Source organism: Jatropha curcas, chromosome 1 (assembly GCF_041381405.1).
Source record: "Jatropha curcas cultivar XTBG-Jc1 chromosome 1, XTBG_Jcur_1.0, whole genome shotgun sequence".
Taxonomy (NCBI): Eukaryota; Viridiplantae; Streptophyta; class Magnoliopsida; order Malpighiales; family Euphorbiaceae; genus Jatropha; species Jatropha curcas.
This window is the reverse complement of record NC_143151.1, coordinates 30,985,890-31,012,953: the sequence shown is the minus strand read 5'-3', so window position 1 is coordinate 31,012,953 and position 27,064 is coordinate 30,985,890. Positions and strand designations below refer to the sequence as shown.

Sequence of the window (27,064 nt, the reverse complement as noted above, 5' to 3'; positions counted from 1 at the left end):
ATAATCGGATCCATATCACAGACCGTCCTCACAAACCCATGGTGGTCCACTTCATCCTAATTCCACACAAACAAGGCACAACATATTCACAGCACAGGTAATCAAACAATGCAATCAAATGCAGACATATTGATCAGTTGAGCATCATAATGCAATGCACAATTAGGCATTCATTCTTAATTACAATTAAATAATTAAATAAATAATATTAACAACAACAAAGATAAAATAAATAATAATAATAATAATAATAATAATAATAATAAACAATGATAATCAAAATGAATAAATAATTGAATAATTAAATAAATAATAATGATAATCATAAAATAATTAGAGCACTATATTTATTATGTATTAAGTTATAGAATTAATCTAAATAAATTTATTAATTATGTTATTACTTAAAACTAGTCTAATTTCTATTGAAATTTCGGCAGCACCTCCCCTAAAAATTGGACTATCTACCTGCTCAAATATCACAATATTATATATATATATCAATCAATACACACAGCCCATCCGTCGGGCAATCAACAATTTAAGTCCCATCCTCCTTTCAGTACAAGTATGTCAACGTCCACTAAATAAATCTACAAATTTTAATAACCTCCAACATGTTCCAATGATATTATTAATTGTCCCCTAACTAATTATCAAATAAATGTACACCTTATAAATAGAACTTGCATCGAAAAGTCAAATTCTAAGCTATCCACTAAAATTCAATGCTAACCTAAATAAAAAAAATATTCAAAGCATATATATCTATTAAGTAACTTGATTCACTCCTAAACATAGGCTTATTAAATTTCCTTTGTCTTGGCATAGAAATATAATTTCTAATTATGGCAAGGTCTACAATCAAACTATTCATTAACATATTAACTTATATACAATGGCACTAGCTTCATCTTAGGTGCTTCTTATAAGAACAACATGTCATAATTTACCCAAATTTACATAATATATTCTACGCAACTCATATCATCCAATTAACGATATCATATATAAAACAAATTACACTAATAATCCTTAATTAACATTCAATTACATATTACTTAATAATATTAACCCTTATTAGTATTAATTTCATAGAAACTAAAACATCCTAATTATTATAAAATTCATCCATATAACTCGTTTTGAATACTAACCAGATTTAATTACTTTGCTAACTAACTAATTAGACCTTTCTAAGATTGTATACGTTAATCAAACATATACGTCAATCCACAGATTTAATATCAATTGAGGTCAGATAGTAAAACTAATTATATATTCATACTCTACACGAAAAATGCAAGGTTCTGCCCCTTGGGAACTCCGGCCACCGGAGCCACCGCTGTCGCCGTCGTCTACAGTGGCCGGAGGTACCTTGGTTCCTGAATCTTGCAATTCTTACGCCAAGACGCAGCAAATTTCATATGGAACTCACTTCTATAGCCAACTACTACAAATTATGTCAATATCTAACAAAATCCCAATTTTTATTCTTAAATCCCTAAGTCCCATTTTGATCAATTCCTGCGATAAATCGCCTAATCTATACGAATGATTTCTAAAGGAGTGAAATGGGAGGACAATCAACTTACCTCATCGGAGATCATCGTCGGAGTTGCTCGGAGGGAAGGACGGAGACGCGACTGTCTCGATCGCGTTGAGGTCCCAGCTTCGCTGTGACTCTTGCACTCACCAGAAACGAAAACGGAGAGAAGGGAAGGAAGGCGGCTGCTGCGGCGAGGAGTCGACGGCGAGGAGGCGCGACGCGGGTCTCTGGTTGTCAAAAAAAACGAGAGGAGATGAAGGGCGAGGGTGAGATCGACGTTGGAGGAAGAAGAAGAAAGGAGAGGAAAAGAAAGAAAGAAAGTGGGTCGGTTTCTAGATCATTCCGGTTCGATTCGAACCGGTTTGGTCTGATTCGATCTTTGGCTCGATTTGCAGATTTTCTAATCCGATTTGATTTATTTTGACTCTTTTAGTTAGGTTCTAGAATAATTAATTTATATAGTAATCACACACATATACATATACATTTTTAATAATTTAATAATTAGCGCTCCATATTTACTCTTAAAAATTTCTAGAGATTCTCCACTCGGCAAATATTTAATAATATGTTTTGGGCTTGAGCCCAACTCCGTAAACTTGGGCTCATATTAGAATTAAACAGTATTTGCAGTCCGGACAGTCGAAAATTCAGATTTTTGATTTAATAATAATTCAAAAGTTTCGAAAATAAAAATTAAGGGTGTTTCAATCACCCCCCCTTAAGACAATTCGTCCTCGAATTGAAATCTAACAGGTGGTAATAAGAACAAAGGAATAGGTGATTCTAAAGTCATAAGAGATACTCCAAATACTAAAAAGTCGGCTCAAGAGCGAATAAGATCGACCGAGTAAAAAGGGAATAAGTAGGGCGTTCTGATTGTACTTCTACCGTCAATCATCCTACTTAGTGCCACCTAGCCGAAACTTATAAAAAACTCAAGTTTATTACCTAAATCTTCAATTACTATCTTCACACTGCTACTGAAATCTTTAGAAAATCTTTCTTTGAATAAAACTTTTACAATAAAACCGGATTTATCAAGAAGATGCATAATATATGTCATATATGTTTCTCAAAATTATTTAATTTCCTTTGAAAATTTAAATTTTCACTAAGTATTCCCTCATGAAAACCCAACATATAGTTCACAAACACAAAACGACTGAAATTTAATTTACTTCTAATATCAAGATTTAATTCGTTTAATTTACATATATTATTACTAAAACTTTTCTTTAATCAAAAATTCAAAAATCCAAGGTTGAAATTATTACTTTAATTCAAAACTTTAAGAAAAATCGTCTGCGACTTCCGTTGTCTATTATATCATAGGGCACTTCGAAATAACTATCTGTTAATCATCGTTAATCGTGATCTATCTAATCACCAACATTTCAATCTAAAACTTATTACTTACCCTTTCATCTAATACACATCAATACTAATGTCTTCTATAAAAATCTCTTAAGTCCTGACCTAATGCTATCTTAACACCCAAATATCACATCCAATCAATCTCATTAGCTTCTTATCGCCTAATGCATATATACTAATAACTTCTCACTTTTCTGTCCATATCATGGACTAGAATTTTCTAAACTATAGTCTTAACATTTAATTAAAAGTCTTAATTAGCCATACGTCTACCTATCACTAACTTGAGTCAACTTTATATTTAACTTACCTATCTCATTTGTCCTTAATCAATCAATATTCTCTTATTCAAGTCGAGTAAGATATTTATAAATTCCTCTGATTTGTCTACCACTTGCTCCTAACATATATTACACTTTGATATATATACCTTTTCTATACCCTTAAACCATTCAAGTCCATTTCTACTGTTATCCCTTCCATTTATTTTGCAACCTAGCTTCTAAACTAAAGTTGTCTCCCCAAACTTTTCCAACGTTTGTGTCCTTAATTCAACTACTAATTGTCTAGTTACTTCTTATTAACATCATCATTTCTCATTACTACCTTTTATCTTGTTCTTCTCTAAGCTTTCTTTTTATGTTCTAACCACGCTCATGATCAACTCACCTTGTTATTTCACCTCGCTGGCCCGTGATATAAATAGACAACTTACGAAAATAACTTTTTACATAATTAATCAATTTTAGATTATTTGTCATAACATAATTTAAATTCAAAATCAAAATGGAACTTTAAATTCAAATAACAAGTAAATAAAATGACATAAAATTTATATATTTTTTTTTTGGATAATTTCTAAAGAAATTCAGTAGCTGAGCTGAATATTTGTTCACATATTCCTAATCACCTTAAAATTACTATTTATGTCCATGAACCTGCCATACCAATGAAAATCCTTTTTTTTTTTTTTCTCTACACTATCCTATTCGCTATAGGAATAGAGCTCACATGAAGAGTAGTGTACTGGGTGATCAGGCCAATCCACTACCATCAGGTATTACTCTATTCCCTAGCCTAAGGGTTGATACCAACTCTAGCCCTTCTAGGTATTGCGATGGATTTATCTTATTGTCTACTGCTTTCACTTCAAACCTTGAATTACATCTTCTATAGTCTATTGATCTACACAATAGGTGTGGGTTTTCCCACCGCATAGGGTCTAGTGCGTCCACCATCCCTAGGGAGGGAAAATCACAAAGTTTCCTTCCTTATGTTGGTTACGGCCGATCCCAACATAAAGAAATTTCCTATACTCCGCAGTTGTGTCTTAAAACCCTAACCTAAGCTCTGATACCAACTTTGTCACGACCCGATTCCATGGGCCGGACCGGCACTAGGGCCCAGGTAAGCTTAAGGCCCCCGAGACCCGTAGTAAGCCTGAAACACTAAAAATTTATTATCTCAATATAATTTTAAACATTCAGCCCATATTATTATGAAAGATAAACCTCAATATTTTATTATTTCTCGGCCCAAGTTTATCTTCTACAGCATTCTATAGTTCGAGCCCCATTTACAATATAACACATTTTTAATATGGGCTTACAGAATTATTTTGTCTATGTTAATTTACAGCTAAATATATGTAAATTCTACAACTGCGGAGTCACTAACTGTTTGTTATACATAGCTTCTTATACATATAATTACATAGCAAAACAATTATGGCACTGGGAAAACTTCTTAATAATCCTGCGGCGAAGAAAACATAGCTTAACCCGAATTAAAGAGAAACTACTTCCTGAAAAATTTAAGCAAGACATGTGAGTTTTCTAAGGAGTAATAATTATTACACAACACACGCAGTCATACAAATGTGTACACATATTAATCTAGTCATCCGACTAGTTATATGCTCACGCAGCCAGTCACACAAATGGCATATCATCAGCACTCACAATCATAAACATCTTCATATAATCACATCACGTGGAAATTAGTCAGTGGCGCCACCTGAAACCCCAACGAGCCGTCCTCACACATGGCTCGCCCTCTCATACATGTGCACCAGGGAGCCGATCCCCCATACGGCCAACTGGTCTAATCCTCACTGACCAGTCCTCTCATTATTTTTCCATTCTCTCGTTTCTTTTCCATACCAACAGGAGGCAACCCGGTGGTCTCCATCCAATCTAGATCATCAAGTGCTCACAACAGGAGGCCACCCTGCGGGCTACAATCAAATCTAGATTATCAGGTGCGCAACAACAAGAAGCCATCCTGTGAATTTCCATATAATTTATATCATCAGGTGCACAAGGGGGCGCCGATCTCCCATTTTCCCGGCCGACGGTCAAATATCAAATCATAATCGGATCCATATCACAGACCGTCCTCACAAACCCATGGTGGTCCACTTCATCCTAATTCCACACAAACAAGGCACAACATATTCACAGCACAGGTAATCAAACAATGCAATCAAATGCAGACATATTGATCAGTTGAGCATCATAATGCAATGCACAATTAGGCATTCATTCTTAATTACAATTAAATAATTAAATAAATAATATTAACAACAACAAAGATAAAATAAATAATAATAATAATAATAATAATAATAATAATAATAATAAACAATGATAATCAAAATGAATAAATAATTGAATAATTAAATAAATAATAATGATAATCATAAAATAATTAGAGCACTATATTTATTATGTATTAAGTTATAGAATTAATCTAAATAAATTTATTAATTATGTTATTACTTAAAACTAGTCTAATTTCTATTGAAATTTCGGCAGCACCTCCCCTAAAAATTGGACTATTTACCTGCTCAAATATCACAATATTATATATATATATCAATCAATACACACAGCCCATCCGTCGGGCAATCAACAATTTAAGTCCCATCCTCCTTTCAGTACAAGTATGTCAACGTCCACTAAATAAATCTACAAATTTTAATAACCTCCAACATGTTCCAATGATATTATTAATTGTCCCCTAACTAATTATCAAATAAATGTACACCTTATAAATAGAACTTGCATCGAAAAGTCAAATTCTAAGCTATCCACTAAAATTCAATGCTAACCTAAATAAAAAAAATATTCAAAGCATATATATCTATTAAGTAACTTGATTCACTCCTAAACATAGGCTTATTAAATTTCCTTTGTCTTGGCATAGAAATATAATTTCTAATTATGGCAAGGTCTACAATCAAACTATTCATTAACATATTAACTTATATACAATGGCACTAGCTTCATCTTAGGTGCTTCTTATAAGAACAACATGTCATAATTTACCCAAATTTACATAATATATTCTACGCAACTCATATCATCCAATTAACGATATCATATATAAAACAAATTACACTAATAATCCTTAATTAACATTCAATTACATATTACTTAATAATATTAACCCTTATTAGTATTAATTTCATAGAAACTAAAACATCCTAATTATTATAAAATTCATCCATATAACTCGTTTTGAATACTAACCAGATTTAATTACTTTGCTAACTAACTAATTAGACCTTTCTAAGATTGTATACGTTAATCAAACATATACGTCAATCCACAGATTTAATATCAATTGAGGTCAGATAGTAAAACTAATTATATATTCATACTCTACACGAAAAATGCAAGGTTCTGCCCCTTGGGAACTCCGGCCACCGGAGCCACCGCTGTCGCCGTCGTCTACAGTGGCCGGAGGTACCTTGGTTCCTGAATCTTGCAATTCTTACGCCAAGACGCAGCAAATTTCATATGGAACTCACTTCTATAGCCAACTACTACAAATTATGTCAATATCTAACAAAATCCCAATTTTTATTCTTAAATCCCTAAGTCCCATTTTGATCAATTCCTGCGATAAATCGCCTAATCTATACGAATGATTTCTAAAGGAGTGAAATGGGAGGACAATCAACTTACCTCATCGGAGATCATCGTCGGAGTTGCTCGGAGGGAAGGACGGAGACGCGACTGTCTCGATCGCGTTGAGGTCCCAGCTTCGCTGTGACTCTTGCACTCACCAGAAACGAAAACGGAGAGAAGGGAAGGAAGGCGGCTGCTGCGGCGAGGAGTCGACGGCGAGGAGGCGCGACGCGGGTCTCTGGTTGTCAAAAAAAACGAGAGGAGATGAAGGGCGAGGGTGAGATCGACGTTGGAGGAAGAAGAAGAAAGGAGAGGAAAAGAAAGAAAGAAAGTGGGTCGGTTTCTAGATCATTCCGGTTCGATTCGAACCGGTTTGGTCTGATTCGATCTTTGGCTCGATTTGCAGATTTTCTAATCCGATTTGATTTATTTTGACTCTTTTAGTTAGGTTCTAGAATAATTAATTTATATAGTAATCACACACATATACATATACATTTTTAATAATTTAATAATTAGCGCTCCATATTTACTCTTAAAAATTTCTAGAGATTCTCCACTCGGCAAATATTTAATAATATGTTTTGGGCTTGAGCCCAACTCCGTAAACTTGGGCTCATATTAGAATTAAACAGTATTTGCAGTCCGGACAGTCGAAAATTCAGATTTTTGATTTAATAATAATTCAAAAGTTTCGAAAATAAAAATTAAGGGTGTTTCATATATATTCTAAAAGAAAATTTAAAAGACATGATATAAATATTACATTTTTATTGGCCCGAATACATCATTTGCTCTTAGGATTTGCGTAAAAAAATAGTGGCTCTCGTTATTTTGAAAAAAATAAAAAATTTTGTAAGTTTTTATTTTCTCAGTAATTAAAAAATTCTGAATGAAACTACTGTGTTATTCATATTTTTTAAAAAATTTTCTTTAGCTAATTAGTAAAGTGTAGGTTTGAATCTGCAGAAAAGGAGGAGGAGGAGAGAGAAAAATAGTATTGATAAAATAAATTTCCAAAGAGAGAAAATGAGATCTGCAGCAAAGGAGGAGGGCAGAGAAAAATGGTATTAATGGAATGAAAAGGGGAGAGAAAGAAGGTAAAGATATAATATTATTTTAATTAATTTAATGATAAAAAATAATATTTAATTAATTAAAGTTGGCATGTGTAAGTAATAAATTTACAATTTTAAATAGCCATACGGTCATTTTAAAAGTAAAGAGGTCTTTTTGACACAAGTTCAAGGAAAATAATGTGTTTAATCCATTTTTATTATTATATGTTTGTATTTTGAAATTAGTGTCATAATAGAAGCATACTAGAGAAAAAAAATACTATATATATTTTTTTTAAATTTACAAAACAAAAATATAAAAATATATTTAATGAAAATGTCGATTCCGACCCGGCTCGACCCAATGCAATCACCGACCATTATAATATTCCTACTTTGCGCGCGATCCAATCTATCAATTCTCAGTTCAGACACTCAAAAACCCTAAAATCTTTCTAATTTCGTTTCAAATTCTCCTAAAAAGGTATCTTATTTATCAAATGATTGCGGTCTCTGTGAAACCATTGTTCACTTTCATCTTCACTTTCTCTCTCGTCCTTGCCGTCGTTTTCCTCTCTCCTTCAACGACGCTGTTTTCTTCAACCATAAGTTCCTCTTCTGATTCATCCACGTAAGTACAAAATATTCACTGCGTTATAGCTTTCTTAAATATTTCTGTGGTTTGTGATCTTTGACTTTTGCAATGCAGGAGGAAATTGGACATATGGAGTGTTAGAAGAATTGTAGAATGGAGGCCTTGCAAATGGTGGCTTCAAGGACACCTTACTGGTACAACATTTTCTCTGTTTTCTGATTACTTGTTTAAAGTTTTTGCAATGCCCCTTTTGTTTGTAGGCTTTTATGTGAATAGAGAATTTGAAAGTTAGAAATGGTGAAGTTTAAATGTGAATTTAAAGTTAGTTGCTTTCTTTGGGAACAATCAATTTTTCAGCTATATTAGCAAGGAAAAGACTAGCACTAAAATGTATTTGATTGATGTAAATGAGTTTTTCTCCCCTAATGCCGGTATGAAGTGGTTGGCTTTAGTTGTTCAGGGTTTGAAGTATTTTGTAAATGGTTGGAAATTATGGGATTATATGCCACCAGTTTGTTCAATTGGGAATAAATTTTGGAGAGATCTAGAATGTTTATGGCTAAGAATAACGTTTGGGTTGGGTGGGCTTCGATTTTTTGTTTTTTTGTTTTTTTTTTTTTAAATTCTGAGTCAAATTTAATTGGTTTTCATTGCAGACAATTTGTATTGGTTTTTTGTTGAAATCCTGCAGCTCTTCCGGCAAAGAGTAATGGATATATTCGTGTGGATTGCTATGGTGGCCTCAATCAAATGAGACGAGATGTGAGTGTCCGGTAGATGTTTTTATCTGTGAGAAATGCTTGGTTCTTACATGCTGCTTGGTGAAATTATTTGTTCATGATGCATGCAGTTCTGTGATGGTGTCGGCATTGCCCGTTTGTTAAATGCAACTCTGGTTTTGCCAAAGTTTGAAGCAGCTGCATATTGGAATGAGTCTAGGTAAATTTTGCTTATTTTTATCCCTTGGTTTCTTCATAATTTAGATTGAATCTACAAAATGGAAATGGTTTTTGCTTCCAGATTTGAAGAAATCCATAAAATATTTCTTTTACTATTACAGAATCTGAAAATCTATGCAGTATCAGACTAGCTTGTTTTACTAATTTCTTGTAAGATAGGTAATTATTCTAAGAAGATTGTAACTTACATCATGGAGTTAAAGGCTAATGGCTTATGGATGCTTTACTATTCTTAATTTTTCTCTTTTTCATTTTTTTCTTCTTTATTTTTTTTGGGTTAAATAACAAAAGATATGATGTATTTCATGATTTTCACCTCAGTGGTTTTGCAGATGTGTTTGATGTTGATTACTTCATTCAACAAGTAAAGGGCTTTGTTAAAGTCGTTAAGGATTTGCCACCAGAGATTGCATCAAAAGAACCATTTCATGTAGACTGTAGCAAACGTAAAGGCCAATTTGATTACATTGAAAGTGTTCTTCCATCCTTACTGGAACATCATTATATTTCAATTACACCAGCAATGAGCCAAAGGAGGGACAGGTAGTGCACTGTAACTTGACTTTTCATGCATCTTTTCACATCCAAAACCACTCTATTACTAGGCCTATTGACAGCTTTTAATGGCCATATAATTTGTAATCAAGTTTTGAAGTGGTATAATTATATTGCATTTTCAGTTATTTGCAAAAGGGTTTTCTCAACATGTGCTAAATTTGGGTCTTGTGCTTACTATTTAAATGCTTAAACTTTGTTACATATTGTAGGTATCCTTCATATGCAAAAGCTGCACTTTGCCAAGCTTGTTATAGTGCATTACGCCTAACAAGATCCTTGGAAAAGAAAGCCTCAGAACTTCTGGAAGCCATACCAAAACCCTTTCTCTCACTTCACCTGCGATTTGAACCGGACATGGTGGCATACAGCCAGTGTGAATATTTGGGCCTTTCTCCTGCCTCCATGGAAGCCATTGAAGCTGCAAGAGATTATAGAAAACCCTGGACTGGAGAATCGGCCCGTATTTGGAGAAAACGAGGCAAATGTCCCCTCACACCTAATGAGACCGCCCTCATACTTCAGGCACTCTCCATTCCTACAAACACAAATATATATCTTGCTGCTGGAGATGGTCTAATGGAAATTGAAGGATTGACATCTATCTACACCAATGTTTTTAATAAGGCAACCCTTCTTAGCAGCGAGGATTTCACAAGCATGCATGGGAATACAAAAGCTGCCTTGGACTATTACGTTTCTATTAATAGTGATTCCTACATGGCTACTTATTTTGGTAACATGGACAAGATGGTTGCTGCTATGCGAGCTTATAAAGGGCTGTATAAGACCCTGTTCTTAAGCCGAAGAGCTTTTGCAGAGTTTACTTTTCAGAGCTTGAAAGGGAAGGAGTTGATGCAAGCCTTATGGAAAACTCACGAAGAAGATTTTGTCATGGGAAGAGGTTCTGCTTTGCCCGACTGCTTTTGCGAATTCAAATTGTAACGGATGTGTTTAAACTTTCTTTTTCCTGTTTTAATCATGTACTTTTATCATGGCTGTTTTAAAAGTTTGGTGGGCAGCAGGAACTGCGGAAGAAATTGATTGAAATAGGCTGACCTATTTGTGCAACAATGCGCCTTTGGTTATCTTGTAGAAACTAAATTGTGAAGAGAAACTCCAAAATGGCCTAGCACAAGATACTCCTAATTGTTTTTCCACCAGCTAAACCTAAAAAGCAAGTTTAAAAATCAATTTCTGACAGCCTACAAAACTGACAATGACAACTCTTTCAAAATGTGAAGCCAGGGTTTCATCAGAAAGTAAATGCCAAAGTTGGAAACCGGTTTGGGTAAAGGTTAAAGGTACATAACTCATCAACCAATAATTATAATCACAATGATTGATGGTATGTTCATAACTTCTACGTATCAAGACAAGCACATATGACCCAAATCAAAAGGCAGCATATACGTCAATCAAAAACTTCAAGAATCAATTATAGTTACTCTTTCCTAGCCAGGAATGTCTATCCATTTAAGTTTCTTAAAAATTAGTGAATCTGAGGTCAAGAAACCAAAAGTTGTTGTTTTAGTCAAAAATACCACAATTTTTTGTCCAGTTGAAATATATGCTATGATAAATGCTCTTCGTAGTTTGGCAAGGGAGTCAAATTTTCACCACAGCCCCTTTGTGTGTGTGTACATATATATATGGCAATGAAGAAGGCACCATCGCTAGAGGATACTACCTTGTTCCTTCCTCTGGAGATGAGACTATTAGTTGTGGCGATTATGATAGCCCTTGTATGCGGAGAAGTGTGGGGATATTGCCACTGCATCATCTTATGATCCTCCATACCTATTTATTCACATTCTCTTCTATTTCATTTCCCCTTTTGATATTTCGAAGAAGAGAAGAGGATAAAGTTTAATATATGAAAAAAAAAAAATCTGTTTTGAAAGTAACTTCTCTCTGTATTTACAATGATTAAGCCTTTTTCATATTTCACAGCTACCAGATGCAACGGAAACAGGGAAGATCAATTTCCACCTGGAAATCTATTTGTTGCAGTGAGTGAAGGATTGTGGGACAATGGTGCTGCCTGTGGAAGGCGTTATAGACTAAGATGTCTGAGTGGAGCTAATAGGCCTTGCAAGCGTAAAACCAATGATGTAAAGTGGTGGATTTTTGCCCAAGAACACCATGTCCCTCTACCGTTCTCATGTCCAACGATGCATTTTCTGCAATTTCGCGCCGTACTCGCAGAAAAATCAATGTTGAATTTAAACAGTAAAGATCACTCTTACCTCTACTAGTTGACAAAAATGTTCAAACTGATATTATTATTTTGCTATTTACTTACACCACTTCTGTTTCATGCAGGATTTGAAGGAGTATTTCATGTAGCAGTTCAAATTGGCAATATCATGCTCCCAGAATCAGTTTCTTGCTATAATGTAAAACAAATTATATTTAAATCATAGAATTATTATCTAGAATTTTAGCACATGATTACATGCGATTTGAATTGGATGATACGACAATGGCTTTTTATTCTATTTTAATGCTGCGTTAACATGTGAAATGTAGATGTTCTCTTGATTGCATTCAGATAATTGAAACTTAAGCATAGTTTTATTTTTTCAATCAGGAAATGGATTCAGAGGTCAGATGCATAAGAAAACTAGTCAGAATGACATATTCCAATCACATTAACTGAGACATAAAAATCTTGCGCCGTTTACCTGCCAAAATTTATATTCTAAGAAAAGAAAACAGGAGAGACTGTAAAGAAAGTGTTAAACGACACCTCATATATTAGAAATTGTTCATGTTTCAAGTTTCAACTGTCTAGAACAAGTGTACTGGTCACTGCATCGCATTGCTTAAACAATTTACAGGTCAGAAAAATCAAGGTATCAATATTATCTAGTCTGTATACATAACTGATGAACGGGATTTACTTTCTCCTAGTTGCATTAGATCAAAAGATGTAAAAAATGATATTCACACGCACACCTCCAAAAGCAAAGTTGAATGACCTTTCATAACTTGCCAACAGTTGCAAATACGTTACAGCTACACCTGGTCATGGTTCTGTTCTGGTGATGGTTTTATTTGTAAAAGTTCCAGTTTGAAACCAGTGATTCAAGCCAGTTAGCTGGTTTAGGGGAGGGGGTTAAGGCTATTTCCTCCGTAACAGAACCATGGGCCCCATGCTTAGGAACCATGCTGTGGCCTCGACTACTACATGCACCTCGACAGTTTGAAACCGTATGCAACAGAAAAATTGAGTTATAATCAATCAGGTACTGCCAAACTCAATTATATCCCCATAAATTAAATGCATGACTCGAATAAGAACTCAACTGCCAAGGTTTCGTGCTGCATCACGGTGGTGAATGACATCACATCCTCAAGGGCCACATTATCCAACAGACTATTAAATCAGATAGCCAACAGGATGTTAAAGGATATTCTGACAGACCTCATCAAGGAACTGAAGCATTTGAAGGATTACTAGAACAAGGCATTTAGCCCAACCTCTTCATTTAACTGCCAGCTCAGTTCAAAGCACAACCAAAGTCAGGTTTCTCTTCTCTATCTTGATGGGACTTTTTTTGGTTATGGAACTTGAACTTTTCAACCAAGGTCTGCAAAAGAAGTGAGGCGTCAGAAGTTAGTCCTTCGGAGAGGAACTGATCCAGTTTTTCCGAGTACTTGACAGCAATTTGGAGTTGTCTTTCATTAAAATTACAGGGGATGACATTATTCCAGTCCTGCAATCTTCCTTCCAAGCAAAGACCATGTAGCAATGCAATGAAAGAGACAGGATCTGGGGGGAACCCCTTGCTCATCATTTTATCATGCAACTGCAAAGCAGGTTTCACCATTTTATGTTGGCAAAGGCATAAGAGGATAGAATTGTAGGCAGCGATCCTCCAATCCCATCCATCTGAGATCATCATTCCAAAAAATTCCAGAGTTAGATTCGGTTGTGAATTACTTCTTTTGCTAGAAATTGCAATTCCATTATTATTTGTTAACCCATTGACCAGATAATTGAAAGTAGCATCATTAGGAATGCACTTGTTTATCAACATTTGCTCAAAAAAGAAGCAAGCTTTTGTGAGTTTACCCTCCTTACAGAAGTAGCCAATAAGGATAGTGTATGTTACTACATTAGGCTCAAATCCAAAAGATCGCATTTCTTCAAAAACTTTTTCAGCCCGGTTGAGGTCTCCATTGCGACAAAACCCATTAATTAGAGAGGTAAAAGTTACCACATTTGGTTTGCATGTCTTTTTCAGCATCAGTCCAAACATCCTCAGTGCTCCACGCAAGTCATTCTGCTTTACATATCCATCTATGATTGTAGAATAGGTGAACTCATCTGGAGAGTGGACTCCATTAAACATTCTTTTAAAGCATAATAGTGCATCATTCATCATTCCATATTTGCAATAACCCTTAATCATGGCGTTACATTCAACAACACTGGTATCAATACCCCTTTCAATTGTGAGCTGAAAAAGTTTTTTGGCCTCGTCAAGGTTACCATGTCTTATAAATCCATCAACTAAAGTGGCATTGACAAATGCATCAGGTGTTACATTTTGGTCAAGCATCTCCACAAGCAGCTGCTTTGCAGCAGGAAACCTCCCTTTCTTGCAGAGTCCGCTCATCAAAACATTATAAATATTTGCATCAGGCAATATTCCCCTCTCCATCATTTTATCTCGAACCGTCAATGCAACATCAACCTCCCCTGCAACAACAAGCCCATGGACAAGTGCTCCATAAGCAATCAAATCCAGTGTATGTCCTCTTTCTGACATCTCAATAAGCAACTCTGAGGCCCTAACATATTCCCCATTTTTGCTAAAGGCATGTATAAGAGGAGTATAACTAAATTTGTTCGGAAACAACCCCCTCCTTATTGCATGTTCTAGAAGCTCTTCAGCTTCACGAACTTTCCCTTTGCTACATGAACCATTAATCAAAGTATTATACGTTGCCATGTCAGGCTCACAACCACTCTCAATCATCCATCTTACAGCATCTGCTGCTTCAATTTCACAACCATGCTTAAACCTAGCATCGATAATTCCATTAAAAATTTGAAGACTAACAGCTAAACCCCTCTCCTTCATTTCCACCAAAAGCTTATCAACTGCCTCAAACTTACCTTTCTTACAAAACGCATTAATCATAGCCCCATAAGTCTTCACTGTGGGTAAAAAACCCTTCACTTTCAACTCCTTGAAAAGCAAGTTAGCCCTCTCAATATCTCCGTTCTTGCAATAACCATCAATTAGTGTGTTATAAAACACAATATTTGGCACACACCCTTTTCCCCACCTCTTCTCTATCAAATGCCTACCTTCCTCAACCTTCCCTTCTTTACACAAGCCCTTTGTCACAATACAAACGGTATAATTGTCGACATCACCATTTCTATCAACCATTTCATCGTACACTTTACGTGCAATCTCAACCTTTCCATGATGTACCAGCAAATTGAGCAATGAATTGCAAGCAAAAACGTCCGGCACGCAATTATGGACATCAATAACAGTATTATACAATTCAAGGGCCTCTTTAACCAACCCAGAACCTGCATACGCACTTATAACAAAACTCAAAGCTTCACACGTAGGAATCAACTCCTTGGATTTCATTGTCTCCAGCAAATTCTCAATCTCTTTAAACACTCTAAATCTTGCTAAGAGCTTCAAAAGTGAAGAACAAACAAACCCATCTAAGGAATTGCTAAGAGTTGATTGCTTTGAGGCCCATTCGAAGAAATTTAGACCCAATCGCGGGTCATGAATTTGATCAAACACAAAGTGGGCAATCTCTGAAACTCGGGTGTCTGTCTCAGAAAAACGGATTTCGAGTGCTTCTTGCCACAAAGTCTCAGTCTTGATGATTCGAATGGTGTCCTTGACGAGATATTTGAGGTGGGGTGTAGAGGGAATGCAAGACGAAGTGGGTTTTGGGTGGCGAAGGGGTTTGATGCGAGAGAGGAGAGATTTAGACATGAGAAAATGAAGAGAATATCTAATGAGTTTTTCAGGGTTTTATTCTACACAAGAGTATTTGAAGTATTTTTGTCTTTAGAGTTTAGACTGCATATGGATATGGCTGCTCTGCAAAAGCGAAATAGGCGCTAAATTTGAATGCACAGCTCCGATTGCAGGGTCGGATATTTGTTGTTTTTTTTTTTTTTATTTTGTTTATTTCTACTGTGCTGACTGCTGACTTTGAGATGGTTCTGGATTTTGTGTTCAAAAAGAAGAAAAAGAAAAAAGAAAAATTGATAGAGTCAGTCGTGCCACTGCCAGTGTATTGTGTTTGGAAAACCATTGTTGAACATTTCTTAACTGTCAGTTTTGTGGATTTTTTGTTTTTAATCTGTGCCCTATGCTGGTGGTATTTAATGCGTAATAAATGCTTCTTATTGAAAAATACTATTGTAAATAACTAGAGCTCTGCAATTTCAATAATATTTCGATTGAAATGATGCTTCGAGTTTTCTTTTCTGTGCCTCTCTCTTGGGTACATTACGTAGGCCCATTTGGGCCGCTAGGATCCCAGTATATTTCCTCTTTTAGGAGGCATTTGCTAGCTAAAAATCTTTTGGAAAAATAAATTAGGAAAATTAATTTCACAAAATTGTCAGTCACATGCTAACGCCACCTTAAGGCTGTTCAGAATTTCTGTTAACGTATACCAGAAAAGAAAATTATTGTTAATGGATTCTACATGGTTCCCCCAAAATTTAAAACAATGAGTTGGGATCCTGCTAATGCAAAAACAAAACAACATTCTTGCATCATTTAAAATCATACCAGATCGGGGCCGGGGTTGGGGGGATGGGGGTGGGGGAAGGAGAGACAGAGGCTTCTTATAATCTTATCCTGTGACGATAGTATCAATTTAGCATACATTTTACTGGCCAAGCAAAGAATGAATAAACAATTAAACTGAATTCCCCCAATTTGGAGAGAAGGAATGAATGTTCCCAAACCTATATGCATGTGATGATTACAAAAGAACCTGGAGCCTTAAAACCCATGCAACCTTTCACAAGCATAGCCACTTCATCCACGTCCATTCAGACAAGAAGTCACGCTATTCGGGTCAGAATGATGACTATGTGATTCTCGCCGAGAGTGTTATAATCACATTTGAGCTACCAAGCCATAGGGTAGGACTTTCCAATTCAAGACCTTGTTCGGCTGCTAAACAGTGCCAAGGAATTCCCAATTGTTGCTTCTACTCCATTGGCTTGATTCAGAAAGAGCACCTTTTATTTGAAGGCTTGCTTCTTCCATGAGCTTCAACTTTTTCGCATGCCAATGCTGATTTGTGATTTCTCTCTACACAAGTACAACAGACAAAAGGGTCAACCATCCTTTCTATTTGAGAAGACTTATTGCAAAGTTAAGAACATACAAAATGTTGGCTTTTATTTTTGTGTGCAAAAGAGAAAGATCAGTTTATTAAACTATGGCCTCTTATCATTTGGTTTCTTTTCCTAATATACATATCCCTGTTTATTAGCAGAAGTATATGTAGACAGAGTTATTGGATCAAACCCTTTACCATGGGAATTTATGGACTTCTCAACAAGTAGGTCAGAATTTAAAACATTAGATGGTATGGAAGCAAAGCCTTACGTATCAGCATCCACAAAGTGATATACCAACAAAGTATATGTATACCAACAAAGTAGGTCAGAATTGCATTCTAGCCAATGAGATATTAGAATAATATCTAAGGAGTTAACATAATATATCAATTTTCCAATAGCTTTTTATTACAGCTATTAGTACAAACAATTAGAACATAAAATATCTGAACATGCAATTAAACACTAACCTCCACTCATCCCAACACATGCAAGCTTATAGGCTGTAGATGACACTTTCGTTTGTGACATATTACTTTTAAGTATCTTATGCAATTTAAAAACACATGCTAATCACAACAGTAATAAGCGAAATATGATGCTTACCAATTTTAGCATCTAAGCAATATAGGACAGGGTACTGACTTCTTTCTTTTCGCCATTGAGCTCTTCACAAAGAAGCTGGACAAAAATGTTACAACATGCTTGATCTTAGAAATCAACTACCGTTGAAGCAACAGTTACAATATAAAACCCATGCAAAAGTATCATTATAGTGACAAATCTAATACGAGTACAAACAAAACTTGAAAACTGTAAGGCATATCAACTTAGAAGGAGTGATCATTGGCAAAGTACAGGTTGAAGAACAATAAACATAATGCATATGCACGGTCACATATTATGATGTTGCATGCAAACTGGGAAATAGAAAAGAAAAAAGCTTTGCATGAAATCGGCGACTTACAAGAATCACGGCACTGTCCATTAGAAGTTTCATTTCATCATGAACTTTATTGAGTTGGTACAACAAGACAATGGAAGAAAATCTATGTTTCCTTGGTCTGATATTAACCACTAAGATTTGGTTCAGCAAACCACCAAAAATGACAGAAAAGAATAGCTTGTCCTGTTAAGCTGCAGATTATACACCCAAGTCTTTCCATCAACTGAATCAACTGTTAGACAATATGGAATAGAAGGAACTCAATTGACTTGAAGAAAAAGGAGGCACTTTTCTTTTAGCTAACGTCACAATCAACTTAGCCTTACCAAGATGCCCATTTTTCATTAGTCCATTTAGTAGTGCATGTATGGTATCAACATGCAAATACCAACCTTTTCCCATACAGTCTTTGCACATTGTATATGCTAAATCAAACTCCCCACCCTTACACAAATAATGAATCATGGTTTGGTAAATTTTAAAATTGGGTTTGTATACCTCACCCTGTAAAGCAGAGTAAACCCTTTTGGCCATCTCAAGATAACCAGCCAGACAAAATCCTTTGATAACCAAATTATATGTAACCTGATCAGGTGCAATCCCAATTCTCTGCATCAGACGCATCACATCATTAGCTTCCCATGATTGTCTACTGTTAACAAGATACTGAATCCTGACATTAAAAGTTGCAAGGTTGGGTTTACAACCCTTAAGCACCATAAGGTTCCATAAACCATTACCAATCATCCATAGTTTATTCCTATAAGACGCTGAAATAAGTGTTGTATATGTAATCACATCAGCTTCTATCCCAGACTTTTGAAATTGTACCATGACTAGATATGCTTTATCCAAATAACCCATCTCACAAAGAGCCTTAATAATAATGTTAATTGAAAAAATATCCATCGTAATATCAAACTTTTCAGGAGCCTCACAAAGAAAATCCTGAATGGCTACCATATTGCGAGTTCCTGTCAAAACCTTAAGCGCAGCATTAAAAGATTTAACGGTCCTTTTACACCCATATAAATGCATATCATAAAAAGTATTTAAAGCATGCTTAACCATTCCTGCCTTAGCATACAACATTATAATCCTTACAATGAACCCCTCACGCCTACCTTGCGGAAGAGTCTTTTGGTGCTCGAGCAAATTCTCAATGTAATGAAACCGGCGAGCACCAGCTAAACGAGAGACAGTATCTTCAAATGCAAACCGGTTTTCTATAACAAGCCTATTCTGAGCATTAGCCTTGAAAAGGTTAAATAGCTTTTCAGGGTCTCGCTCTGCTTTTAGCTTGATAAGCGCAGGTTCCTCCAAAGGTCTATTATTCAACGAATAATTAGATACAACTGCAGGACTATCAGTTGATGCAATGGCAGCAGCAGAATGGCAGAATCTGCGAGTAAGTCGCAGAGAGAGCATGTTCTGGATTGTTTCTCAAACTGAAACATCACCATACAGAAACCTCAATGTCTTATGCACTAATCTCAAAAGATCTTCAATACCCATTTGTCCATATAAAAACCCATAAACATCAATACTTCAAAATAAAGTATCCCACAAGGATTTTCGTCGAACAGAGACATACCCGTGTACAAAAACCATTATTCTAACAACTTCCAATTAATCCAAAAAATAATGAAGCTTTTCAAAAGGACAATTCTTTGAGAACTTTTATCAAACACAAAGCGAACCCACTCCAAATAACTTTATTTAAGTCACTAACTTGAAGAAACACTCGATACAAAATAATTCATCCAAGTTACTAGCTTGAAGACACCCTCGATAAAAATTTAAGAAAGAGAAAAACCCAATGTAATAAACGCCCAAACAATCTTAGATCAATAAACGAATCAGATCATAATTGGAAACACAGAGAGAAAATACAAGTCTTCCCGTTTAATCTGATATATGTACGATTGCAGCGATATTAATAGAAACTGAAAGAAAAGGAGATTAACAAGAGAGAATAAAAAACAGAGTGGATCTACGAAGAGGAGTGGTTTTGTTATTGTGGTTTGGCTCTCCTTGGCTTAGGAGGTTTTGGGGTTTAGGTTTAGTACTTCTTTTAGCTTTGCTTTGTCAACCGCTACTTGGTGAGGCTCACGGTAAGCTAACATGGACTGCCATGTTGGTTGAAGATGATTGGTTGGATTAGTGGATCTGTTTCGAGCTTCGTGTCTTGAACTTAACCCTAAAGTCCATTTTTCGAACACTAAATAAAAAAATAAAAAAAATTAAATTGGTCTAATTTGTAAGGAAAAATATCGTCAGATGACCATGGTTCGGTTTCAAAATAAAACCGAATCGGTCAAAATCAGCAATTAATCATGGTGCGGTTCTAGTTTTAAAACTGTAATCGGAACCATGAACTTAAAATTCAGTCTCGGTTCTTAATTTTTGAAAAATCGAAACCGACGAATTTTATTTAAAATTGGCGATTCCAATTTTAAACCGTGAAAAACATATTCTTAAAAAATCTGCAAACTTGTTTTTTCGTTTTATTATAATTTTTTAAAGTAATTTTTAAGAATTTTTATTAAATTGATTAAGTTTTTTTTTCAATAGCAATATTTATTATTATTATTATTATTATTATTATTTGTTTAAGCTCTAAGTTATAAAAAAATATTTTAAAAATTAAAATATATTATTTAATTTTGATTTAAAATTAAAAAAATTCAAAACCAACGGTTCTAAAACCGTCTAAACAACTATTTAAAAGCAATTTGGTTATGATTTTACCTTTTTTATAATCAAAATTGGTGGTTCTAGAACTATAGTAATGTCTTTACATAAAACATTAATTATCTTTTGCACTCAAATTCATATTGATTTTAATAAGATTTAAATTTAAAATTTTCCAAAAACAAATTTTCAACTTTTAAGATTTCATAGTTTAAGTTATAAATTTATCCTGATATCATCGGAAGGTTAATATATATTAATTATTATCAACTAGATGAAAATATTTTTAATAAAAATCTCAAATTTAAAACCTTTTACGTTTCAATGTTAATCAATTTTATAATTAAAAATAGTCAAATGCAATACATCTTACTCTCCACACAATCACAATTAATCAAGTCACAGTTCTTGACAAAATTAAATTTTATTTAAAGTTCCTTTTTATTATATTAGATATTTAATTATTAAATCTACAATATTTTATACATGAATTGATGCGGAGAAATAAATAAACTGACCAAAAAAATATTAATATAGTTAGTATTTTTATATCTAAATTTATTTAGATTATTACAATTAAATTTATTTTTTGATTTCCATCATACTTCTAATATATTTTTCATTCTAATCAATAAAAGATCAACATTTTTTTTTTTTTTTTTGGAAAATGGAAACATAGCTATTTATTCTGTGGAATAGTTCTGGTCTTCTGATTTCAAGAATACACAGTTGATTATTTAATTTGATTCAAGAAATGCAACATTTGGAATCTTCAAAAAGACAAACAGCCTTGGTGGTGGTAGGAGAGGTTTAATAATCTTGATTTTATGCTATCTCAGCTAAACAGTCAGAGAGGGATCCTTCAGATCCTCATATTTCTGAATATCATTCACCATTACAATCCCTTTTTCTTTTTAAAAATATTTATTATCCAAAACAAATCTGCTTTTCCTCCCTCTCCATGGGATAAGTTAACCGAAAAGCAACTACAAATATCAGACAATCAAGTTTCTACTGTTAGTCAAGCATAACAATCTATCATGGCTTAATTTATCCAGTTAACTTCCCTCTTCTTCTTCTTTCCATCTTTAAGACTAAACTTTTACTCTAGGAAAAAACTAGCAACATGTCATACAAGAATCGTTTACTTGGATTTTTTTTCCCCCCAAGCCTTCAAATTGCTATCATATCCTTCAGTCCTTTGAAGTTATGACAAGCAATCCCAGTGCGCCGATAAGGATGTACTGCAAGCAAAAAACAGGGGCTATGAGTCAACAGAATCGGAGTTTTCTTGCAGTCAAGTGAACCAGAGACAATGAGAATGCAATTGAAAGTAAAAACCTTGGCAATGAAAAGAAATATCAAGAATACAAAACTAAATGGCTGTAATTGACAACGAAAAGGATGTTTAAAAATATTGTTGAAGCGTATCGAGAGGAGTCATCTCGTTAAACAAGAAAAGTAGCAGCAGAAGTAGATGCAAAAGCATGAGCATTCAAACATTAATTTTCTTCCATTTTAAAAATGATTCATAGAGAAAACAAACCTTGATTATAGGCTTCTCAGTCATGATAATTGTCACCCAACCAACATAAGGTAAAAACCTGAAAATAGAAAATGTCAGCAACATGAGGAGTCTATCTGACATCCGTGCTATTATAGTCTGCCACAAGCATCCAAAATGGAAGGCTTGCTAGAATGCAGTCAAATACAAATCCCACTGCAAATGGGAAGAAGAAAAAAAAGACTAGATGAAGCATTTACCCAACAGCTCTGCCCATGATATGGTGCCGCTGCAGCCAGAGCTGACCTTGGGCATACAAAAGCCTGTCATCCCCATAATTATTATCTCCTGAAGAAACCAGATTATGGGAGTATTTTAGCATGATTATTAAAACAACATATCTAAAAACAGCAAGAAGTTTGAAGACATAGGAAGACGTAAGAAGCAACAATGTCAATTTTAATAATTAATCCTTTGATCAAGAAGCTGGCACCTTTCGTGAGGACATCAACTTCCCCAGTATCTTGCCTTTCATGGACCTGCATGACAATTAATCATCAAGAATCATCAGACAAGAGGTGAAAATTTTCATTTCTGCACTTATTTGCAATCACAGAAATTTAATTCAAAAGCTGGTGCAGACCAAAGAGAAAGAGAGATTGGAATTAAACTTCAGTGCAAATGAGTCATTCTTTGGCACAGGTATGGAATCAAAATGAATGTGTAGTATGGGGAACCAAATCTTTACCTTAATTACACGATGGACAATTGGAATTTCACGGCCCTGATCATTAAAAGAGTAGCATCCTTTAGTATCCATATGGTGATGGAAAAAGGTAGAATTATAACATAAATATTCAAAGGGCGGAAAATAGACTAGCATATCAAGAAACACAAAAGCACATCAACACGGACCAACTTATATCCAAAAAACGTAAACATATAATATTATCAACTGGATATCCAATGACAATGACATCAGACTGAGACTAATATAAATTATGTGCCAAATTACTGTTTGTATTTTCCATTCATTTGCCTTTTAATATTAACTTCTGGCAATAAAAATTATATGGTGATCCGTATGAATGACAAAATGTGCAAGTCAAAACACACAAGTTTACCCTGGGCACTTAATTAACTTAAGTACAGCAAAACCTATCACCACATAAACTCAACCTGCTCCTTCATATAACAATTGAGTTTCTATCCATATTGAGAATTATGGCTTTTCTGTCCTATCACTCCACCTCAAAAATTAGTTTTATTCTATATACAATTTATTACAATTGATCTATGGTAAAAAGAGTTTGCTAAACTAAATCATTTAATATAAAGGTAAATTAAGTAGCAAGTCAAGAATCTGATTTGTGCGGCAGTGTAAGTCATATCTTTAGATGGTATTAATAATCAGTATGTTACCGAAAAAGAGAAAAAGCATTCCTCTGTCATGAAAAAACAAAGCAAATATTCCAATCATAGGTAAACCAGACATTTTTCTGTGGACTGAAAACCCAAAACACTTCTGCCACTACAAGTATATGAAAATTGTTATTGGTAATTGTTTAGATTTCAGTATTAAACAACCAAGTATTTTCTTCAATATGTAGCACAATGACGGATACTCATAAAACAAAAGTCTTGTTCGAAGGCATTGAAAAAAAAAAAAGGAAAACAGAGCCACAAGCTCATGAAGAAACAGAAAGCATATTGAAAATGCAATCAAGGACTGCAAAACAGTGCATACAATAAAAGGAGACTTACATCAACATTAAAAACAACAATCTCCCCAGCACGAATAGGATCTTTACTCATGTGCAAAAACAAAATGTCCCCCTGCAAATGAAGTGAAAAATTAGCCAAGTACCGTAAATCAATCAGTACAAGGAACTGAATTGTGAATATCAAATATCACTTTATATTACAGTATCATCATCATTAAGCATAAGAAGAATAAATTAAAGCCACCAAACACTAACAGTAACACCTCTTGCAACAAATATTAAAGACGACAAAACACTTCTTGTAGTCTTACAAATTAATCAAATAAGCTCTAAACATCTAATAACTATTTCTGAATATTCATGAAGAGCAATGCTCCGATCTTTAAAATTACGAATGTGATTATGAATGGGAGGTTAAATTTTGCTCTTAACTAAGAAACCCCTTCACAAAAAAGCTCCATCGTTTGCAAAGTGGCCTCCCATAAAAATTGATTCATTATGATAAGAAACTTCCAAAGCCTCAAGAGTGTAAGATCACTTGGCAAAGAACACATTAAAGGCTGTAAAGATAAGTAAGTTCAATCTTCATTCTGCATGTGGAAAATAATCTGATAAAATGAGGAACCAGTTGGTTTGACTTACTCTCTTGAAGCCAGGTTCCATGCTTCCAGATAGAACAACAACCACAGGAGACTCACTACCAGTGATGCACATCAATGCCTTCCATATTATTAGTGCAGATGTAACAATCATTCCTGAAAACAAAGGCAGATGTTCAAGAGGCCTGATACTCTATTAGATGGAACACAACCAGAAATTACAACATTCATCAGAAGTGCAATTTTCTCTTTCGATGCAAAGCATTTGTATGTTATCTGATTAAAAGATGTTTGCAATTTAATATAGTAAGTTATCAAGACTGTTGAGAGGAGCAAATCAACTTAAGCGATATGCATACTGGACCTGATCTAACCACAAAATATAATAGTAATACTTTGTTTCTCCTAAAAAATAATCATCTAAGAATCATAACCAAACAACCAAACGCCATTAGATAACATAAAATAACCAGCTGCTATACTTTTGGTAAGTAATTTGTAAATCAACAATGAAACCACCCATACAAACCAATAAGTACTTAAAACAACAGTTTTAACAATAATACTTAATTTAAGTATAAATCTCCATTTACCAAAAGCTGCACAGAATTATGCGATTTTTATGCATTCATAGTACTAACAGGTTAGTATTACTTCTTATGAACCATGTTTGATTTGAACTACAACCAAATAAAGCAAAAGCTCATAGTTGACCGTCAATACTTAAAGCCCGTTCTTCATAAAGAAATATAAGGACAACAAATTCAAAAAATTATGATATAATTATGGAATTTCGCACCTATCAAGCAATACATGTGTTTTTCTATAATAACACTGAAATGCCAATTCAACATAAAGCGTATCAAACGCATTGAGTTCATCAGAGTTAAAATTTTCACTCTACAAAGCCCCATTTTTAACCTGACCCAACACCTTAATCTTCACCCATAACGTAAAATTCCTCACTCTCTGTATCAATTACAGCGCTTTCAAGCAAATAAAAAAGAATCATGCAATCAATTCAGACAAACCAAAAAAATGGCAGTAAAGTTTAAAAATTTAAACTCTTCTGAAACCCAATGACTTAAAAAAAAAACCCGAAAGTTCGAGGAATTGCATATATATTACAAAAACCCATCAACATAAAAGTAGAGAAAAACCTAGACTGACGGCCTGGGTGAGGAGTTGGCGGATCTGGATGGATTTGATGGAATCGACGTTATCTCCGATCCAACCCATTTTCCTTTTTTTTTTTTGGTTTTTTCCTTTCTTTTGCTTTCTCTCGTGCTCGAGAACTGAGACCTCCTTATATATATTTCTTTGTTTCTTTTTGGGTTTGTCTTGATGAGCTTCTGCCTTGACAAACCCCCACTCTGTGTCCCCGGTCTCGTCCAACGAAGTCGCATAATCTATGCTGTCCCGTTTCTAAATATATAGTCTTTTTCCATTTTAGTTCATTAGTTAAATTAATAAAATAAAATAATTTAAATTTTACTAATTAAATTTCAATTAATTTTAAATTCACAATTTCATTGTCCTCAAATAATTGTTAAATTTTTAATAAAATATTCTACAATCACTAATTATGGAAAGAAAAAAAAAATTGAATATAAATAAAAAAATGTTAGCCACATTTACCAATTGAAATTGTTTTTCATCATATCTTTTTAAAAAGTTATATTTTAGGATTATAAAAAATGGTTATTCTTATTTCAACATAATTCAGGACAAATTATTGAAATTTTAGCTAAATAACTCATAAAGAAAAAAATCTATTATTATGTAATCGCAATGCATTTTCATTTAGTAAAAATGTAATATTGCAAATTAGTAATTTAAGTGTCATATTTTGATTTTTTTTAACTTTATTTAATAACATATTTTAAGGTTCGAGTTTTTTTAATTTCATAAAAAATTTCAGAAAAAAGAGAAGTACGTTTATAATTTAATTGTGTTACTTGCAAATTGCAATGATATTAGAATTTGTTAATTTTTAATAAATAAAATATTAAATTTATTTTTTAATGCAGTGAAAGACAAATTGAGACAGATAATTCGTTTATAATTTAGCATGAAATATCAACAAATTCAGTTGTTACTCAAGCTCACCCTCAAAATTAATATACACAATATTCAAGAAATAACTACATTAAATTTCCTAAATAAGCTACATTTTTTTTTTTCAGGTTATTAGTGGTCTCTCAAATCCCACGTGATAGACCAAACGAGT

At 34.1% G+C, this 27,064-nt stretch overlaps 4 protein-coding genes across 5 annotated transcripts; 1 reads left to right on the top strand and 3 right to left on the bottom strand.

Moving 5' to 3' along the window:
• Positions 1 to 8,254: 8,254 nt before the first annotated feature.
• On the top strand, positions 8,255 to 11,095 carry LOC149499370 (O-fucosyltransferase family protein). Of its 2 annotated transcripts, none has more exons than XM_089716513.1 (6): positions 8,255 to 8,529; positions 8,608 to 8,687; positions 9,185 to 9,255; positions 9,344 to 9,432; positions 9,774 to 9,995; positions 10,220 to 11,095. In XM_089716513.1, the coding sequence occupies exons 1-6, from the start codon at positions 8,399 to 8,401 to the stop codon at positions 10,950 to 10,952; spliced, it is 1,326 nt and encodes a 441-aa protein (XP_089572639.1). In that variant the 5' UTR covers positions 8,255 to 8,398; the 3' UTR covers positions 10,953 to 11,095. The 2 variants fall into 2 exon arrangements, with proteins under 2 accessions (XP_089572639.1, XP_089572642.1); XM_089716516.1 differs by having other exon boundaries at positions 8,469 to 8,529; positions 9,150 to 9,255.
• A 1,640-nt stretch (positions 11,096 to 12,735) lies between these two features.
• Positions 12,736 to 16,473, bottom strand: LOC149499369 (Pentatricopeptide repeat (PPR) superfamily protein). The gene has a single exon (XM_089724395.1). The coding sequence runs from the start codon at positions 15,992 to 15,994 to the stop codon at positions 13,514 to 13,516; it is 2,481 nt and encodes an 826-aa protein (XP_089580521.1). The 5' UTR covers positions 15,995 to 16,473; the 3' UTR covers positions 12,736 to 13,513.
• A 260-nt stretch (positions 16,474 to 16,733) lies between these two features.
• Positions 16,734 to 20,399, bottom strand: LOC149499368 (Tetratricopeptide repeat (TPR)-like superfamily protein). Its single transcript, XM_089724397.1, has 3 exons — positions 18,335 to 20,399; positions 17,974 to 18,048; positions 16,734 to 17,335 (listed from the first exon to the last, which is right to left on the bottom strand). Exon 1 carries the CDS (start codon positions 19,739 to 19,741, stop codon positions 18,542 to 18,544), a length of 1,200 nt encoding a protein of 399 aa, XP_089580523.1. The 5' UTR covers positions 19,742 to 20,399; the 3' UTR covers positions 16,734 to 17,335; positions 17,974 to 18,048; positions 18,335 to 18,541.
• Positions 20,400 to 21,801: 1,402 nt separating this feature from the next.
• On the bottom strand, positions 21,802 to 26,237 carry LOC149499367 (Peptidase S24/S26A/S26B/S26C family protein). Its single transcript, XM_089726601.1, has 8 exons — positions 25,995 to 26,237; positions 24,878 to 24,990; positions 24,276 to 24,347; positions 23,260 to 23,295; positions 23,005 to 23,050; positions 22,772 to 22,859; positions 22,554 to 22,611; positions 21,802 to 22,251 (listed from the first exon to the last, which is right to left on the bottom strand). Exons 1-8 carry the CDS (start codon positions 26,071 to 26,073, stop codon positions 22,201 to 22,203), a joined length of 543 nt encoding a protein of 180 aa, XP_089582727.1. The 5' UTR covers positions 26,074 to 26,237; the 3' UTR covers positions 21,802 to 22,200.
• Between the last annotated feature and the right edge of the window lie 827 nt (positions 26,238 to 27,064).